The 19,005-nt window shown below is 40.8% G+C and overlaps 1 protein-coding gene across 3 annotated transcripts in view; it reads right to left on the bottom strand.

The window, feature by feature from the left end:
• Positions 1 to 3,748: 3,748 nt before the first annotated feature.
• CYP27A1 (cytochrome P450 family 27 subfamily A member 1) overlaps positions 3,749 to 19,005 on the bottom strand; it is a 39,442-nt gene continuing 24,185 nt past the window's right edge. For all 3 annotated transcript variants that reach the window (XM_072617810.1, XM_072617811.1, XM_072617809.1), the window contains 8 exons: positions 15,607 to 15,797; positions 12,337 to 12,536; positions 12,001 to 12,198; positions 11,573 to 11,745; positions 6,099 to 6,265; positions 5,743 to 5,824; positions 4,918 to 5,130; positions 3,749 to 4,144 (listed from right to left, as the gene is read on the bottom strand). In XM_072617810.1, coding sequence (XP_072473911.1) covers positions 4,025 to 4,144; positions 4,918 to 5,130; positions 5,743 to 5,824; positions 6,099 to 6,265; positions 11,573 to 11,745; positions 12,001 to 12,198; positions 12,337 to 12,536; positions 15,607 to 15,797 — 1,344 coding nt within the window. In that variant the 3' untranslated portion in view covers positions 3,749 to 4,024. The remainder of the gene's footprint in view (positions 4,145 to 4,917; positions 5,131 to 5,742; positions 5,825 to 6,098; positions 6,266 to 11,572; positions 11,746 to 12,000; positions 12,199 to 12,336; positions 12,537 to 15,606; positions 15,798 to 19,005) is intronic.

Below are 19,005 nucleotides of genomic sequence, written 5' to 3'. Positions count from 1 at the left end.
TTGGTGCCTTTGATGCATATATACACAGGTAGAGAGAGCAAGACCATCTTGCCAGGTACCAGCCTGGCACCCTCCTGCCTCTAGGCAGGTCAGCTCTTTCTCCCTTGTATCAGTAGATTTAGAGCTAGGAGTGACCTGAGACTTAAAATCACAGATTTAGAAACTGGAGATGGAAAGGACCTTGAAAGACATCTTATCCAATCCTCTTATTTTATGGTTGAAGGAACAGAAGCCTTTAGAAGTTATTATAAATGACTTGCCATGTGTATTAAGGAATAGAGCTAAGGTTTCCGGTTCCGTTCATCTTACACCATGGTACTTCCTAAGCCTCCAGGGAAGGAATAAAAATTTCTATAGTACCACTGGGTTTACAAAGTTCTTTCATCACAACAAGCCCATAGGATAGGTAGTCCAAATGTTATCATCCTCATTTTAATAGATGGAGAAGCTCCCAGGATTTTCCTGGTTCCTCCATTTACAACCCCTAACATTCAGGAGTTTCTCACTGCCACAGTCTCTGGTCATTCTTTCTTCTCAGTTGAGGGGGCAGGGACTATTCAGTCATTTTTTTCTCCTTGGAGACTGGAAATCTTCCTCCTCTCTCAATCTATTCTGCTCATACCCCAATTTATTACTCATAATTCTCATAAGTGGGACAAAAGCATTAAAATCTTCTCTTTGTGTGAAGTTTATCCCCTCCCCCCACCTCTCTCTTCGTGTGTGTGTGTGTGTGTGTGTATGTATTTGCAAGACAAGAAGAAAAGAGCTGTTCTGAGCAGAAAGAAAAAAAGTAATGCTAGTATATCAGAAAGGGGAAAAAACCTAGAGTCAGGAGACCTAGATTCTAGTTAAAGGAATGCTACTAATTTGTTTTAAGACCTTAGATAAGTCACTTGACCACTCTGTCTCTTTGGTTGTATAGAATTTGAGAACTGAAAGGGGCCTTCAAAATCATCTAGGCAAACCTCATTTTATAAATGAGGAAACTATAGCCCAGAAAGCTGAAAAGGCTTGCCCAGGGCCACACAGCAAGTCAATCACAGTGCCAGGACGGAGCACCATAGTCTTATGATCTTATCCAACGTTATACCACATTTCGTTCTTTGTTGCTTCTTTAATTTTAAGGTAATCTGTAAAATGGGGGAAATAATGTCTGTCCTACCTCCCTTAAAAACATTATTACTATGAAGATTAATCTGTAAAAGTGTTCCCCATTTAGATTTCCACAAAGTTTAAGATCTTGAAGGGCAAAGAAATAAGGAAATAGAAAGGTGAAACCCTTTCAGGTATAAATAATAGCATTTGCTAACATTTATATAGCATTCCCTATATGCCAGGCACAATACTAAGCACTTTTACAATCCTCATAATAATCCTGAGATGTGGATGTTATTATTATCCTCATTTTACAGATGAGGAAACTGAGGCAGGGGTTAAGTGACTTTCCCAGGGTCACATATCTGGCAAGTATCTGAAGTCACATTTGAACTCAGACCTTCCTGACTGTAGTAGACTCAATGCTCTATCCATTGTACAACCTAGCAGTAAATAAAGCATTCTAGCCCTTGAAAGGGCTATGAGATTTTGAATAGCTTAAATGAATATGAAAAGGTCAGCAAAGACAATGAACCTGCCTCAGAGCACATACCTTTGTCTCCAGCCACTCATCTATATAAGACCCCTACAGTACCCTAGGAAATAGAACTGACTGGTCATCATAAGTATGAGTAGGGTCCTTCACTGAGGGAATCTTTCTCTCACGTAGGAAGAATTAAGAAAAAAGAAAATCTATGCTTCCTACACCTCCTACCTGAGAGGTAACAAATCTCAAGGCTAAGGTTCTAAGGGAGTCAAAGAAGGAAAGCTTCTACCATTTTTAGAATAAGGGCTTCTGAAGAGGGTAATAGCACTCCATTTGAAAAGAGGACTCTAATTCTCCAGCGGAAAGAGTACAGTATTAACCAGACAAAGCATAAGCTGAAATTGACAAGTCCAGGGAGTCCAGAAGATGAACCTGCAATGACACCCTGCACTATAAAGAGTCAGTTGAATCTGATGAGGAGCCAGTTCAGCAGCTAAGCGATCTGTTTGACCCAAGCCAACACTGATATGTCCATCCACACCCTATTAGGAGTTAGCTGAGTCACTCATCCAAATGACATGTTGTACCCTTTGAGAAGCTGGCAAAGTAACTTGTACTCCACTGATCCTGTGCCTAACAGTGAACTTTGTAAGGATTCTCTATAGAAGAAAGACTATCAAGGCTCTGCAGTTCCAGAGTTATGAGCTACCTTGGTCATATGTTTCCTTATATGAGTGTCTCAATCCTATTGTAATACAGGTTTATACTCACTCTCCACCACACTATAGACTAACTATTTGTGGGAGAGCATTATCTCAGGTTCTAAAGCGAATATGTTACAACTGCTATTTTTGCAATACCGTTTGAGTAAATGCCTTTTCTAAGAGATAATTAAGTCTATTTTCTGATTATTAATGAGGAATATTCCACTGGGGGCTCATGAGCCACAGTATTAGGAGTAGTCATCCAAATTGTTGCCCCTTGAACTTGAGGTAACAATCACCCCTCTGGTCAGTCAACCTTACAGTATTGGGAGGTTGAGTACAAAGGGAATGTTATTAATCTAGGATCCTTTCTAGCTCTAAAATTGTATGTTTCTAAGTTAAAGAAACATTAAATATTTTGCCAAATGGAAAACACTAAGTAACACAGAACTGTCCACTGAGCCCAGTCTTCATAAGCCTCCAAAGAGTGTTGCTGAGGCAATTCCTCATGTGGAAATTCTATCTATTTATTCTATCTATCTATTCCTGTCTGCTAACCATATTGCAATGATGAGTCCCTTTGATAGGTTACAGCTGCATAGCCAGACCTGGGGGGCATTCACATGGTACTACTCAGCCTCATCCTTCTTCCCTTCAGTTGACTCCTTTCAGCTGGTGGTGTTCTGGTGAAAGAATACAGACAATGTTATTAGGGGAGAGGCCTTGGGCCCTCCCTATCTAAGGCCAACATGTTGACACTGAATACAGCCCTTGGTTCTTTGCCTTGGTGTTTGTTCCTTCATGTTAGAGAAAGATGACAGATCTGAAGGTTATAATTGAGTTTCTTGACAGGTCAGGGAGGTGAACTACCTGAGATCTGTGCATCCCAGTGTCGAATCCATCCTGGGTTTTGAGATCAGCCATGCTTTGGACCTGAGGAGTACTCTTAGGATCTCCAGAGCCCAGGCTAGGGTGCCTGAGATGAATACTCACCTAGAAGTGATGCTGAATTTGAATGAGAGATTAGTAGGGTCCAGACTATACAGAAACTCCATTGTCTGAACCTACTCTCTCCAGAGACTGAAGTGGTATAAGGAAGGGTGGGTCCCTCTGGTGTTGTGGTGAGGCTGGGGGTGGAAAGGTTGTATTTCTGATCTTGATATATCTTTGAAGTAAATATCCCATCGCCAAAGCTGATTGATCCTAACTTGTTACACAAACTGCACTTTGTTATTGGTTGTTATAGTGGGATAAACATACACAGCAGGAGAGAAGGGATAGCCCAACCCCTCAATGGTACCCCTAGAGCCCTGAGGAAGAAATGTAACTTTTACTCTGGGAGACTGAAGCCAAAAGAAATGCTACAGATATTGTTATTATTATCACCAGGCTTATAGAGGTGAGGAGTGGGAAAAGAGAAAGATCAAGACTGAGAGGTAATATAGGCAGACAGATTCCAGAATCACTGAAAGTCATTTTATTAGCTGTGTTCCCATAAATCATGTACATCACAGAAGAGAGATATGAGTAGGTACCAACAAAGGTGGAAGGACTCAAGAGTTTGGTCCTCTAGATCTTTAGGAGGTAACCCGAGCTCATCCTGCATCTTTCAGGTGAAAGTTCATTACAATTAGGACTGGCAAAGCATGATAAAAACACAGCAGGAGCTAAGGTCTGGGCTTGTCTCACGGCAGAGAAAAGAATCTGACTAGTTAAGAAAAACAAGGTGCCCCATAATTCAGGGGTATCTCCTCTGGAAGCACAGGTTCACTACTTTGTCAGGCACCAAGACAATTCTTGCCAAAGGGTGCACTTTCTGCATTCCAGGAGCTAGAGATATCTCGTATTGCTGTATAATCTGAGGAAAAAATGAAGGGAGGGGGAAAAAGTTACTGGTGACTTCAACCCACTCTCCTTTGCCTACTCCTCCCAGTGCCTTCCATAAAGTCTTCCTTCCCTGAGCTTAAACCATTGTAATCTTTCTGGATTCATGTCAGAGCTACCTCCCTGTGGTCACTTCTAATGTCCCTCTCAAAATAAAATATTCCAACAACCCTATTCCAAATCCCACCTCTCTCTAGCCTCTAGCTCCCACATGCATGAATACCCACCCACTTCCTTTACTGACCTTTATTATGAATCTTCTTTCCATTAGCAGCACCACCACTACCTTCATTTCTCCATTGTCTCTTAGTCCCCTCTCTATGAATTCTTACCAGTCCCTCCCCTGTCCCTGGCTCCCCCATCAATTAATGCTCCCAATCCTAGGTTGTCCCTGATTCTCCCCTATATCAACTGCCTTCATTCTGCCCTAACCAAAGTTCCCCTTTGATCAAGTTTCTATCCATCCTCATTTCTTGTTCCCTCTTCCATTAAGCACCCCTTTTCTGACCTTAATCCCTGATTTCCCTCTCTACTAAACCCCTCTCCATCCCTCCTCTGTCACTGGTTTCCCTTCAGCTAACCACCTGTCCCCAGTTCCTCCCTCCGTCGATCTCTTCTATTTCTCTCCTGTATCCTGATTCCCCTTCCATTAGATCTGCCCATCCCTATTCTGTCCTTGATTCCCCCTCCATCAGTCTCAGTAAGCTTTTCCTGCTACTCCCTCCACCAGTTTCCACCATCCCTTACCCGTGACAGCACCAAATTCATCTCAAGCTCAGCGATTCGACGGCCCAGACATGAGCGGACCCCATAACCAAACGGTAAGGTGCCAAAAGCATGGTTGCCTCCCACAGGCCCAATCTGGTTTCTCCGTAGCCATCGCCGCGGCAGAAACTCCTTGGGAGATGGGAAGTTGTCTGGGTCCCGGGACATTACAAAGTGACACAACACAAACTGGGTCTGCAGGAGAATAAGAGGACAATGAAATGTGGTGGAAAGAGGGCTGTATTGAGGGATCAGATAACATAGCTTAGAAGCCCAGCTCTATAATTCCCTGGATAAACTTGGGCAAGCTACAAGTCTCTTGGCCTAAAACTTCTCATCAGTAAAATGGGAGGGGAAGGGAAAAGGGTGAACTAGATTATAACTACCCCACTAACAATAATAATGATAATATTTATCCAGCACTTTAAGCTGCTGCATGTTACCTCATTGGATCCTCTATCTAACAACCCTTCTACTATTATCCCCACTTTACAGATGAGAAGACTGAAGCTGAGAAAGGTTAAATCATTTGCCCAGGGTCACAAAGCTAAGGTAGGGTTTGAGCTTAGGTCTCCCTGACTCCAAATTCACTGAGTCACCCAGCTGCCATTATATGACTTCTGAAGTACCTTCCAGCTGTGAATCTGAGTCAAAGGTATCCATGCAGCTCAGAAACACATCGAATTCACAGGCACTGCTCTTCTTAATGGGTACCCCTCTTCCCTAATTCTAGCATCTCCACCCCAGGTACCCACTTCCCAGTCTTCTCAATTTGTCCACCTCCCATGACTCTCCAGCCCCACTCACATTCTTGGGGAAGAGAAAGTCTCCTACTATGACTTCCTTGTCTGTGTTGATTCTCGAGTTTACGGGGACAACAGGATAGAGGCTATGGGTATATGGGAAAAAGGAGTCAGGGGTATGACCTGGAAAAGAAGCCAGGAAATGCTCTTCCTCACACACACACCTCTCTCCTCTAGGTTCCTCAGAATCAGTTTACCATTGCCCCTTCTCTTTCCTCCCACCTCCTTTCCAATCAGGCCTCTGTTCCCCAAGTCCAGACACCTACCACCATTCCCATCTTTACATACGCCCTTAGCCCTTCCCTTCTATCCTCTCCATTCTGGTCTTCCTTAGGCCACTTCAAAGCCTGAGAATCCTACCGAAGAGTCTCCTTAAGCACTGCTTTGAGCAGAGGCATGCGGGAGAAGTCCTTGTATTGGGGTATCTCCCCAGGAGGCACCACTCCCACCACCTCCTTGTACAGGGCTTCCTGGATCTCTGGATCCTGAGCCAGGTGGTAAAAGGCCCAAGTCAACGTGTTGGAAGTCTAGGAGGAAGCAGAGTCAAGGCAAATGATGTGAAAGGGCTGTCTGAGATGGAGTGAGCATGGCTATAGGAAAGTGGACAGATGAGAGGGCTAGCTGGCAGAAGTCATTTGGAGCAATGGGTAGAGCCTAATTTTCCTTCCACAATCCCTGGGAGGTAGGAAATGAAAGTATTATTAACATGCCCTTATTTTACATTTGAGGAAACTGAGGCTCAGAGTTTAAGTGACTTGTAGTAACAAATTACATAGCCAACATGTGAACCAGCCCTCAAAATCAGATTTTCTGACTTCAATATTCCAAAAAAAGATTTTACCCCTACAAGATGCTGACCTTATGGCTTCTATGCATTAGTATGGCAAACAAAGATATAAGGGATCAGAGCAGACCACAACCTAAAGAAGATGTTTCAGTTACTTATAAGAGTTATAATAGTCATTTTTATTACTAACATTTATATAGCACTTACTATGTACCAAGCAGTGTGCTAAGTACTTTATAATTATCTCATTGGATCCTCATAACAACCTGGGAGATAGGTGCTATTATCATCCCCATTTTACAGATGAGGAAACTGAGGCCAACAAAGGTCAGGTGACTTGCCTAGAGTCATACAGTTAGGAAGTATCTGAGGTCGATTTGAATTGTGTGTATATGTGTTTATGTGTGTATCTATATGTGTGTATATATGTATGCATGTATGTATGTCTGTTTGTGTGTATATATAAACAAAGGGAGAAACTGAAGAGATAGTCCAGAAAACAGTTGACAAATTGTCTAAAAAAATAGTCCTTTGTTGAAAAGTTGAAGGAGCTGGTTTTGCCTTGCTTAAAGAAGCAGGTGTATACAGCTGCCATTTTAATAGAACTTCATCTTGTTTGATAACCACTAAGGCAAGGACTGCAGGTATTTTTATCATTTTTGCTTTACAGATGGATAATTCAAGATTCATAGAAGTCATTTTCCCATAGTCATTCAATTAGTATCAGAGATGAGATTTGAACCCAGGTCTTCCTGACTCCAGGTCTGCCCCTCCTTCTACCACTCCATGCTGCCTCATAAAGGAAGGCAGGGAAGGAGTGAATCTATGAACAGTTGTCCTGAGGATAGCACCAACTCAGTAGTTATCCACTGACTCAGCACAGGATTGAGCAAGAAGGAATACACTTAAATCTTAACAAGAAAGAATCTTATCAAATTCAGAAAGAATTTCCTGAGTGTTGGGAAAAGTAAACCCTAGGACAATAATTGAAGGAGGTTGTAAATACTCTATTACTTGGCTGGGGGATGGGGGAGAGAGGTGTCTTTAAAAAGAATATCAGAAAACCAGGGTTCTATGGGACTTTAACGATCATCAAATTTTACAAATGAGGAAACTGAGGCCTAAGGAGGAAAATTATTTGGCCAAGGTCATACATAATGAGTTAGTTGTAGGATCAAGACATGAACTTGAAGACAGAGTCAAAATGGTAGATTATAGGCAGCCACCCAGTCAAATTCTCCCAGCATTCCCCTCCAAACAACTTTAAAATAATGCTTCAGATGGAATTTTGGAACAACAAAAGATCAGAGTGAGACATTTTTCCAGCCTTAAACAACTTAGGAGGTCAGCAGGAGAGGTCTGTGACACCAGGATAACTATGAGCCAACCCAGAATGTCAGCAGGTACACTTTTGAGGTGCCAGTTGCAGCAGCAGCTTCTGGAGCTCTCAATCCAGAGACAGTAAATGAGTCCAAAAACTGGTCAGAAAGAAATTACAGGGGACCTTTTGCTAGCACCAGGTTCACTTGGTGCCAACTAGCAACTCCGTTGTCCATAAATAGTTCTCGGTCATTGTTCCAGGGCTGAAAGGAATACTTGTGGTTAGTCACAGGAGAGCAGGGGCCCTAGTTGAAGTTCCAAGTCAGAAAGGAGAACAGGGGCCCTTCCTGGGTAAAGACCAGAGAACAAATCAGGAGAGTAGGGACCACACCTCTCTCCAGAACACACCACTTTGGAAGCACCAAAAACTTACAGACTCCCAGAACTACCTCTGAAAGCAATAACATGAAAAAGCCTGAAGTTTGAGACAGTGTCTTCCCACTGCCAGGTGAGCAGAGTCCAACTTCAACATAAAGTTCAAAGTCAAGAAATAGACTAGAAAAATGAGCAAACAACAAGAACAACAAAAAGAACTTGACCATAAAATGCTACTACAAAGGCAGGGAAGACCAAGACTCAAGCTCAGAAGAAGACAACAATGTGAAAAGCGCTATAAGCAAAGTCTCAAAGAAAAGTGCTAATTGCATCCAAGCCCAACAAGAATTCCTGGAAGAGTTAAAGAAAGATAAGAGGAGTAGAGGAAAAATTGGGAAAAGAAATGAGAGTGATGCAAGAATATTATGAAAAGAGAATTAGTAGCTTGATAAAAGAGGCACAAATAATACTGAAGAAAATACCTTAAAAAACAGACTTGGCCTAATGATAAAAGAGGCACAAAAATTAACTGAAGAAAAGGACTTCTTAAGAAGAAGAATTAGTCAAATGAAAAAAGAGGTGCAAAAGCTCACTAAAGAAAATAATTCATAAGAAATTAGAATCAAACAAGTGGAAACTAATGATTCCATGGGACATCAAGAAAAAATAAAACAGAGGCAAAAGAATGAAAAAAATAGAAGAAAATATGAAATATCTCATCAGAAAAACAACTGACCTAGAAAATAAATCAGGAGAGATCACTTAAGAATTGCTGGACACATAAAAATCATGATCAACAATACAGCCTAGACATCGTATTTCAAGAAATTGTCAAAGAAAACTGCTCCCAATATCCTAGAACCAAAAAGTAAAGTAGAAATTGAAAGAATCCACCAATCACCTCCTGAAAGAGATTTCAAAGTGAAAATTCCCAAGAACAGTATAGCACAATTCCAGAGCTCCCATATCAAGGAGGAAATACTGTTTAAAAAAAAAAAAAACCAAAGAGACAATTCATTTATGATGGAGCCATAATCAATATCACTCAAGATTTAGCAGCTTCTTTGTTAAAGAAGCAAAGAGCTTGGAGTATGATATTCCAAAAAGTAAAGGAGCTAGGATTACAACCAAAAATAACCTATCCAGCAAAACTGAGTAAAATTCTTCAGGGAAAAAAATGGATACTTAATGAAATAGAGGAGTTTCAACCATTCCTGATTAAAAGACCACAGCTGAAGAGAAAATCTGTCATTCAAACACAAGATTCAAGAGGAGCATAAAAAGGTAAACATGAAAGGGTAATCATATGGGACTCAATAAAATTAAACTTTATATTCCTATATGGAAGGGTAACTCTTAAGAACTTTATCATTATTACATCAGTTAGGGGTTTATATAGACAGAAGACATGAGTATGAGTCAATTATGTTGGAATGATCTAAAAAAGTGAAAGGATAAGAAAAAGGAATATACTGGGAGAAGGGGGAAGGGAGAGGTAGAATGGGGAAAATTTCCTCATGTAAAAGAGGTACGCAAGCAAGAGCTTTCACAATGTAGAAAAAAAAGGAAGAAGGTGGAAAATACTTGAACCTCATTCTCATGGGAATTGGTTCAAAGAGGGAAGAACATATATATACATTCACTTGCATATAGAAATCTACTTTACCCAACAGTAAGCTAGGAGGGGAAAGAAATGAGAGATGTGGGGATGAGGGAATGACAAAAGAGAGCAAGGATTAGTAAGGAGTAAAACAGACTTTTGAGGAGGAAGAGGATAAAAAGAGAGAAAAGGATAAATAGAATGTAGGGTAATGCACAATTAGCATTTGTAACTATGAATGTGAATGGAATGAGCTCATGCATAAAATGAAAGCAGAAAACAAAATAGATTAGAAACCAGAATTCATCAATATGTTGTTTACAGGACACATACTTGAAATAATACACATACAGTTAAAGTAAAGGGCTAGAGCAGAAACTATAATGTTTCAAATGAAGTATAAAAAAGGCAGGGGTAGCAATCAAGATCTCTAACAAAGCAAAAACAGAAAAAGACCCAATTAAAAATGATAATCGGGGAAACCACATTTTGCTAAAAGGTACAAATTTGTCAGATTAAAGGCTCATTTCTCAACTAGGTGGGGAACTGAATCAAATTTATAAAAAATAGCCACCATTCCCCAATTGATAAATGGTCAAAGAATATGAACGGGCAGTGTTCAGAAGAAGAAATCAAAACTATCTACAGTCATATAGAAAAAATCCTCTAAAGCATTATTGATTAGGGAAATGAAAATTAAAACAACTCTGAGGTACCACTACATGTATCAGAAATGATAAATGCTGGAGGGGATGAGGGAAAATAGACGAATGCACTATTAGTGGAGTTGTGCACTGGTTCAACCATTCTGGAGAACAATTTGGAACTATGACCAAAAGACTATAAAACTTTGCATATGCCCTTTAACCAAGCAATACCATTATTAAGTCTGTACCTTAAAGAGATCAAAGGAAAATGACCTATATATACAAAAATGTTTACAGCAGTTCTTTTGGAGGTGGCAAAGAATTAGACAGTGAGGAAGGCGCTCATCATAAACAAGCTGTGGCATCTGATGGTGATGAAATTGTATTGTCCTATAAAAAAATGAAGAGGGTAGTTTCAGAAAAAAATATAACAAAACCTACAGGGACTGATGCAAAGTAGAGTGCGCAAAGCCATCATCATACTGATGATGAACTAGGAAAGACTTGGCTCCTCTGATCAACGCAATGATCCAAGATAAAGCTAAAGGATTCATGAAGAAAAAATACTATCTACCTCAAGAGAGAGAACTGATGAACTAGGAGTATATACTGAAAAATAATTTTCTACATTTTTTCTTTTTTGTGATGTGGCTAATATGGAAATGTGTCTTGCACGGTTTCACATGTATAATTGATATAATTATGCTTGCCTTGTCAGTGAGGGGGAGAAGGGATGTGGGAGGGAGAGAATTTTGAACTCAAAATTTAGAAAGAAAAAAATGTTAAAAATAAATTTTAAAAGAATGAAATTTTTCAAAAGACATGTGCCCAGGTCTCTTAACTTGTGGTCCAATGCCTTTTTCACTGCATACTAAGAATAGTTTAAAAGCCAAAGTAAAGTAATTTTGAATGGTTTTAGTGTTGACCTACCCATAGTTTGGAAAGGATTGGATCAAAAGACCTGTCAAGGCTCTCTTGCAATGCAATGAATCTGCATTATGCAAGTAACTAAAGCACCTTCAGGGATCAGCAGGCAGAAGATAGAAGAGTTCATCCAATTTGTGGTTTAAGTTTCCTACTTTCTCATACAGGTCCTTAGACCCACCGTGTCCACTCCAGCTAGAAGCAGTTCAGCCAAGCTGCCCATAGCCTCATCGGGACTGAGCTGGCCAGAGGAGAGCAGAAAATGCAAGTAGCCAGACACCTGGACCTTGTCAGAATTCCCATTCTTCAGCTCAGCTTCCACCTCTTTGACCTTTTGTTCAATCATCTTCTTCCCTGCAAAGACCATAGAGTAGTAAGAAAGGAGAAGTTAAGGATGCATAATTTCCAGGGACCAAGACCATGACCTCAAATCAAGAACAACTGGTAATGATTTCCCTTTGGTCTCTGGGACTAGTCAGGGACTCCAAGGGAGCTTGTCCTGATGGAAACTTGCAAGAGAGGGATGTACTGGCACCTAGAGTTCCCCTGATACCCTCCCATAATGGTCATTCTGGCTCCAAACCCCAGCCCCAGTCCAGGTCCTCTCACCAAAAGAGAAGATGTTGTCCCAGCCTTCCAAATAACGATTCCAAAAAGGAAGGAAGGAACGAGTCCATACTGGCAGGAAAGTAGCAAAGACAGAGTTCTTGAACATGAATGCCACAGACTTTATGAACATCTCTGTTTCGGGTAGGACGGATGACTTCAAGCATCCAATTCTCTTCTCGAACAGGATGTATGAAATAGCTAGATTTATCAGAAAAGAAGTAGGAAAGGGGAGACAAATGGGCATAAGGAACTCCTACCATGGAAGGTGGAAGTTACTACCCCTCCCCTTGAATCTCAGTCTCCTTCTCGTCACCCTGCCCCTCTACCCCCAAATACCTTCCAAGGCAAAGAGGTAGAAGAAATGAGCAACATCAGGCACCTGGTCCCCCGAGGGGCTCTTGGTCTTAACATCTTCGAGTCGAACCAGCATGTCCCCTACCACAGCATTCAAGGAATCTGTATACAGGGCAGCATCAGATGGCTTCAGCATCCGTGGGTTCAGAGTCTGGCGAAGCTTGTACCATTGTTCCCCTTGCCTGTGGGTGGCACAGGTATGGAGCAAAGGGGGAGAGGGAGAGGATGTAAGAGAATTATAGGAACCTGCATGGGAATGGAGAATGGAACAGGTACATGGCATGAGGGAGAATAAAGAATGATACAGATATGTAGAATGAGGATTAGAGGACTGGGCATGAATAGCATGGATTTGATTAAGGGAACAAATGAGAACAGGGCTTGGGGTCTTAGCTCCCAGAGCAGTCAGAGGGAGAAAAGACTTTATAGAAGCAATCTAATCCAAAACACTCATTACCTAAGTTAGGAAACTGAGAGGTCATGAGCACTATCCTCCCCACACCCCACCATCAATCATTCACTCTGTCAGCTTCTGCATATCGCCATCTACTCAGGGAGACCAAACTCCAAAAGACCATGACTATGGAAGTGCTGTTCAGTCATTTCTGGCTACACCTGATTCTTCGTGACCCCATCTGGGGTTTTCTTGGCAGAGATAATAGAGTGGTTGGTCATTCCTTCTCCAGCTCATTTTACAGATGAGGAAACTGAGGCAAACAGGGTTAAATGACTTGCCTAGAATCACACAGCTAATCAGTGTCTGAGGTCATATTTGAACTCAGGTCTTCCTGACCCCAGGCTCTGAACTCTAGCCACTGCATCACCCAGCTGCCCACTGAAGTATTCATTCTCAAAAGAAAGATACCAGGACTTGATACTTGATACCCAGGGAGTGAGAGGGAAAGCAGGTTTAAATTTTTTAGATCAAAATAATTTTTTTTTGTTAAAATGCTTTTTCTTTTTTTAAAAACTCCCTATCTAAATATAGTTTTTGTCTAAGATCTCACAGTGGGATAGAGATTATTCTTTAGTAATTGATATATTGGAGACATATAAAATGGGGGAAATCATGACCATCAAGTTTCCTTCCCATTATGAGAGACAACGTATTCATGGAAACTTTTAAGGAAAACTTTCTAAGTAGATCATAACAAGTCATGAACTAGATCAGGAGTTCAATTTCAGCACTTCCTATTCATTCACAGAGCAGACATTTACTAAGCTGTGCCCAGCTGAAGATAATCATGATAATGATGTCAGCCAGCACTTTTGCAAATTTTATCTCCTTTTATCCACACAATAACCTTAGGAGGTGAGTGCTATTCTTATTCCCATTAGATGCAGGCTAAGTGACTTAGCCAGGATCACACCAGGAGCAGGTGTCTGAGACTACATTTGAATTCAGGTCTTCCTGAGTCCAGGCTCAGCGCTCTATTCACTGCATCACTTAGCTGGCCTAATTGGAGGGCTATTTCTGAACCAAATTATCCTTGGGTTAAAGAAGACTGTACGAGAAAATCCAGACTATTTCCTCCAATACAAGACAAAAAAAATCAGTCTTACTTCTGATGCTGCTGAAGCACGGAAGGATTTGAGCAACAGTTTTAACCAAGGCATTTTAACATAATGGGAGGAGTTCCTCGTAACTCAATATTCTCATTTCTCAGTATTAGAAGAGAACCTTTATTCCTGGCTGAGAGTTGAAGAGGACAGGGGTGTCCGGTAACTAAGAACAAAACAATTGTTTTTAAGGGTAACTTCTTAATCCTATTGGTCAAATGATATCTCAAACATCTGATTGCTTGCTCGTGAAGTGGAAATTCACTGGTCTCCTTCCCCTCGATTTTATGAGTATCTTTGGCTTCTGAGTTTCTTTCTAGATGTAGACCTAGATTCTTATGTTCTATTTCCATCAGCTACTGATACACAAAATAACCCAAGTGGAATTCAATTCCCTTGGCACAGCTTTCAAATTCATCTGAAGCATACCTGTGAGGGTACCTTCTAAGTCTAAACAGTTAAACCCAAACCAATGACAGCCAGAGACACAGTGTTGCAGAGAGCTAGCTAGACTAGAAATTAAAGGAGGTGGCTTTGAGCATTCCCACTTATCAAATATGAGACTGACTTCTCTGTTTCTACATCTGTAAAATGGGAATGATAGCAGATGAATGATGTACCTTATTGGGCTATTGTGGGGAAAGCCAGTTGAAAGCTGTTATTGTTCAGTCATTTGGGATTTTCTTGGCAAAGACACTAGAGAGGTTTGCCATTTTCTTCTCCATCTCATCTTACAGATGAAGAAACTGAGGCAAACAGGATTAAGTGACTTGCCCAGGGTCACACAACTAGTAAGTGTCTGACGTCAGATTTGAACTCACAAAGATGAATCTTCTGACTCCAGGCCTGGCACTCTATCCACTACACCACCTAGGTGCAAAGCACTAAATAAATTTGAATTGTTTTTAACAAGAATAGGCTTTCTGCAAAAGTTTCTTTTTCTTTTTTTATTAAAATTGGTGACTCTCTGACTAGTGACTTAAAGTGACATTACATTTTAACAGTCTTAGTCAGATATGCTAAATCATCATTTCAATCGCAACTTGAAAATGTATGTTTTCAATCAAACACTATCTAGAAGAGACAGCAAGAATAGAGTGAAAAAAATGCCAAATTCAGTGTCAGAGGGCCTGGGGTTCAATTCTGACTCTGGATGTGACACTAGGCAAATTGTCCCATTTCTCTTAGTTTTCCTATCTGTAAAATGAGATTAGGCTAGATGACCTCGAAGGTTCTAAAGTCGTTTCCAGGTCCAAGTCTATGATCTCAGGATACTTCTGGCTTCTGGGTCTCTGCTAAAGGAAACAAACATTCCTGTGTTGGCTCAGGCCCAGTGGACACATGCCTGGTCCCACTATATTGGGACTGCAAAGTGCCATCACATGACTCAACATCAGAAACTGGCATAATTTTATCAGTGGAAATGATATCAGAGACTTTGGCAAGTTGTTTTTCTTCTACAACCTAAGGACTATGGGACTTTTCCATCTGACTTGCAGCTGAAACCTGCCTAGAGCACAGAGACTGACTTTTCTGTTAGCACAATGCTCTCTGTGCACAGTAAGTGCTTACTAAAAACTTTGTTCATTTATTCATTCATTCATCCATCCACTCCCAGTGTATTCCCGGGTTACTGCCCACTAAAGCCAGCAGTGACCAAGTTCCCTCCCATTCCTGTGTTCCCAGGCTCACGTGGTGAAGGGCCCATAGGTCAGTCCTCGAGTATCTCGGTGCTCCTTCCAGAGAGCCATGTCATCACGAATAGGATACTTCCCCTCCTGCCTCATCAGCTGCTCCATCAATGATGGGCTGGCCAGATTCACGGCAGAATTAGAGCCTAAAACTGTCTTCCACATTGGCCCATACTTGGCCTTTGAAACCACCTGCAGAGAACAACCAGGGCTGGGTAACTAGGGTTCTGGAAAAAGCAGAAGTTGATTTGGGGGAGGGGGAGAGAAGAGAGTTGGGAGAGGAAGAGGAAGGAAGGAGGAAGGAAAAAAGAAAAGGAAGAAGGAAGAAAGGAAGGAAGAAAATGAAGGAAGGAAAGATTTACTAAATACTTTCTATACACCAGGCACTATGCTAGACACTTTAGAAACATTGTTTCATTTTATCCTCACAATAACCCTGGGAAATAGGTGCCATTACTGTTCCCATTTTATAGATAAGAAAACTGAGGCAGATGGAGATGATTTGCATAGGGTCACTCAACTAGTGAATATCTGAGGCTGGGATTGAATTCAAGTCTTCCTGACTCCAGACCCAATATCTGTGCACTGTGGCACCCCTTAGCAGCCTCTAAGCATAATTGTTAGATGTACCTACATTCAAAATGTGGCATTTGTGAGAAGCTGGGGCATTTGAGGAATCCCTAGGGTGTGAGATATGCCTGGAGAAGAAGTAGCAGAATTGCTATGGGCTATAACATACCTAGTCTATCCAGTTTGGACTCTGTAGCCCAGAGCCCAGAACTATCTCCAGGGTGTAGGTTTGGGGTCTTCTGGGGTCCTGCAGTGATATATTAGAAAGAACACTCCCTTTGGAGTCAGGAAAGTCAGGTTTGAATACTAGCTGGGATCCTGGGAGTGTGACCTCGAGTAAGTCCATTTCTCTTGCCTGTACCTCAATTTCCCCAGCCACAGAATAAGGATGAGAATATTTGCAGGCACAGATGTAACCTGTCAAATTTTAACATGACCCAAAGCTAGGGGGGAAAAGGTTAATACACTAAACAAGACAATCAGGACCCAAGAGAATCCTAAAAGGCTAGAATGTTATACCAATACTAATATGAAAAAATTTAATAGGTGCAAATATAAAGTCTTACAGTTGGATTAAAAAATTAACTTCACAAGAACAAGATAAGAAAACATTTCATTAGACATTAATGTAACTAAAAGAAACTTGGAATTTTAATGAACTACAAGATAACATGAGTCAATAGTTTGATATGACAGCCAAAAAAAATTCATTGTATCCATACCAGACGTCATCAAGGAAGGAAGAATATCAGAAAGAGTGAAGGAAGACAGCAAAGGTATTCTGTCCTGGTCAGATAAAATACAGAGTACTGAGTACAGTTCTGGAGACAAAATTGTGTGGGATGATATTGATAAACCTGGAAAGCACCCAAAGAAAAGTGTGGTGAAGGGTCTCAGGTCATACCATCAGAGAATAGATTGAAGGAGTGAAAGATGTGAAGTATGGAGTAGAAAAGACTCAGGGAGAACATGACAGTTGTCTTCAAATATATGAAGGATTGTCTCATGGAGAAAGGATTAGATATGGTCTGCCTGGCATCAGAGGGCACAATGGGGAGCACCTTTAGGTAGCAGTTGCAAAAAGAGCAGACCTGAGCTTGATATTAGGGGAAACTTCCTAGCTTTTGTGTTGTTGCTGAATGATTTCAGTCATGTCCAACTCTTCATGACCCCATTTGGGGTTTTCTTGGCAAAGATACTGCAGTGTATCCTAGCTGCCCAGAATAAGTAAATGATCATTGCTTTCGTAATCTATAGGAGGACAGAGATTCACAGGAGGTCTCTCTTTTTCTATTGTTCAGACCTTTTCAGTTTGTATTTAACTCATGACCCCATTTGGGGTTTTCTTGGTAGAGATACTGGGATGGTTTGCCATTTTCTTCTCCAGCCAATTTTACAGATGAGGAAACTGAGGCAAGCAGGGTTAAGTGACTTGTCTACAGTCACATAGCTAGTCCATGTCAGAGACCAGATTTGAACTTAGGAAGATGAGTCTTCCTGACTTCAGGCCCAGAGCTCTATTCACTGTGCCACCTAGATGTCCTCCTAGCTATTAGAGCTATCCAAAGGGAAATGGTATTCCTCACAAATCAGTCATAAGTCAACAAACATTTACTAGACACTTGCCTTGTGAGAGCCCTGTGGTAAGCCCTGATAATGAAAAGAAAAACAAAATCCTACTACCTGCCCTCAAGGAGTTAATGTTCTTATAAGGGAAATAAAATACAAATAACTTGATAAATATAATGTAAATGAAGGATAATCTCAAAATCACTTTGCTGGTTGAATGGAAAATGGATTGAAGTAGACAGGGACTTGAAAGAGGGAAACCAATCTACAGGCTACTTCCGCAGTCCAAAGAGAAATGATGAGAGCAGTACCATGGTGGCAGCAATGTGAATGGAGAAGAGGGGACATAAGGAGAGATATGATGAAGGTAGAAATTACAAGACTTGTCACTTGTGTAGCAAGTGTGAGTGAGGAGTTAAGGATGATGGGTTTAGAATCTAGGCATCTAGGAGAAAGGTGGTTTCCTCTGCAGTAATAGGAAAATTAGGAAGAAAAAAGGGTTTTGGGGGAAAGACAAATTCTGTTTTGATCTCACTGAGTTTGAGATACCTATGGAACATCCAGTTCAGTATGCCCAAAAGATAGTTGATGATTTGAGACTAAAGAAAATGGATTCTCTACTATTGTGCTACAAGAACTGATGAACAGGCAGACTTCAGAAAAACCTGAAAAGACTTATATGAACTGATGCTGAGTGAAGTGATCAGAACCAGGAAAACATTATATACAGTAACAGCCACATTGTATGATGACTGACAGACAGATTTAGCTCTTTCCTCAGCAATGCAAGGACTTAAAATAACTCCAAAAGACTCATGATGGAAAATGCCATCCATATCCAGAGAAAGAAATATGGAGTCTGAATGCAGATAGAAGCATATTATTTGCTCTCTTTTTTGTTTTGTCTTATTATCTTTTCTTTTTTTACTTCTCATGGTTCCTCCCACTCATTCTAATTCTTCTACACAACATGATTAATGTGAAAATATGTTTAATAAGAATGTATATGTAGAGCCTATATCAAATTGCATGCCATTTTGGGGAGGGAGGAGGAAAGGGAGGCAGAGAAAACTTAAAATTTATGGAAGTGAATGTTGAAAACTAAAAATAAATTAATTTATTTTTAAAAATGGATTCTCCTTCACTGGGGCTGTTCAAACAAAAGTTATATGATCATTTGTTGGTATGGAAGTCTCTAGTACTAAGGCCTCCAAGAATTGGTTCTGTAACAACATCCTTGAGCTGATTATCCCCCTTGAAT

Source organism: Notamacropus eugenii, chromosome 6 (genome assembly GCF_028372415.1).
Source record: "Notamacropus eugenii isolate mMacEug1 chromosome 6, mMacEug1.pri_v2, whole genome shotgun sequence".
NCBI lineage: Eukaryota > Metazoa > Chordata > Mammalia > Diprotodontia > Macropodidae > Notamacropus > Notamacropus eugenii.
Note: the sequence above shows the minus strand (reverse complement) of the source record. Positions and strands in the feature narration are given on the sequence as shown.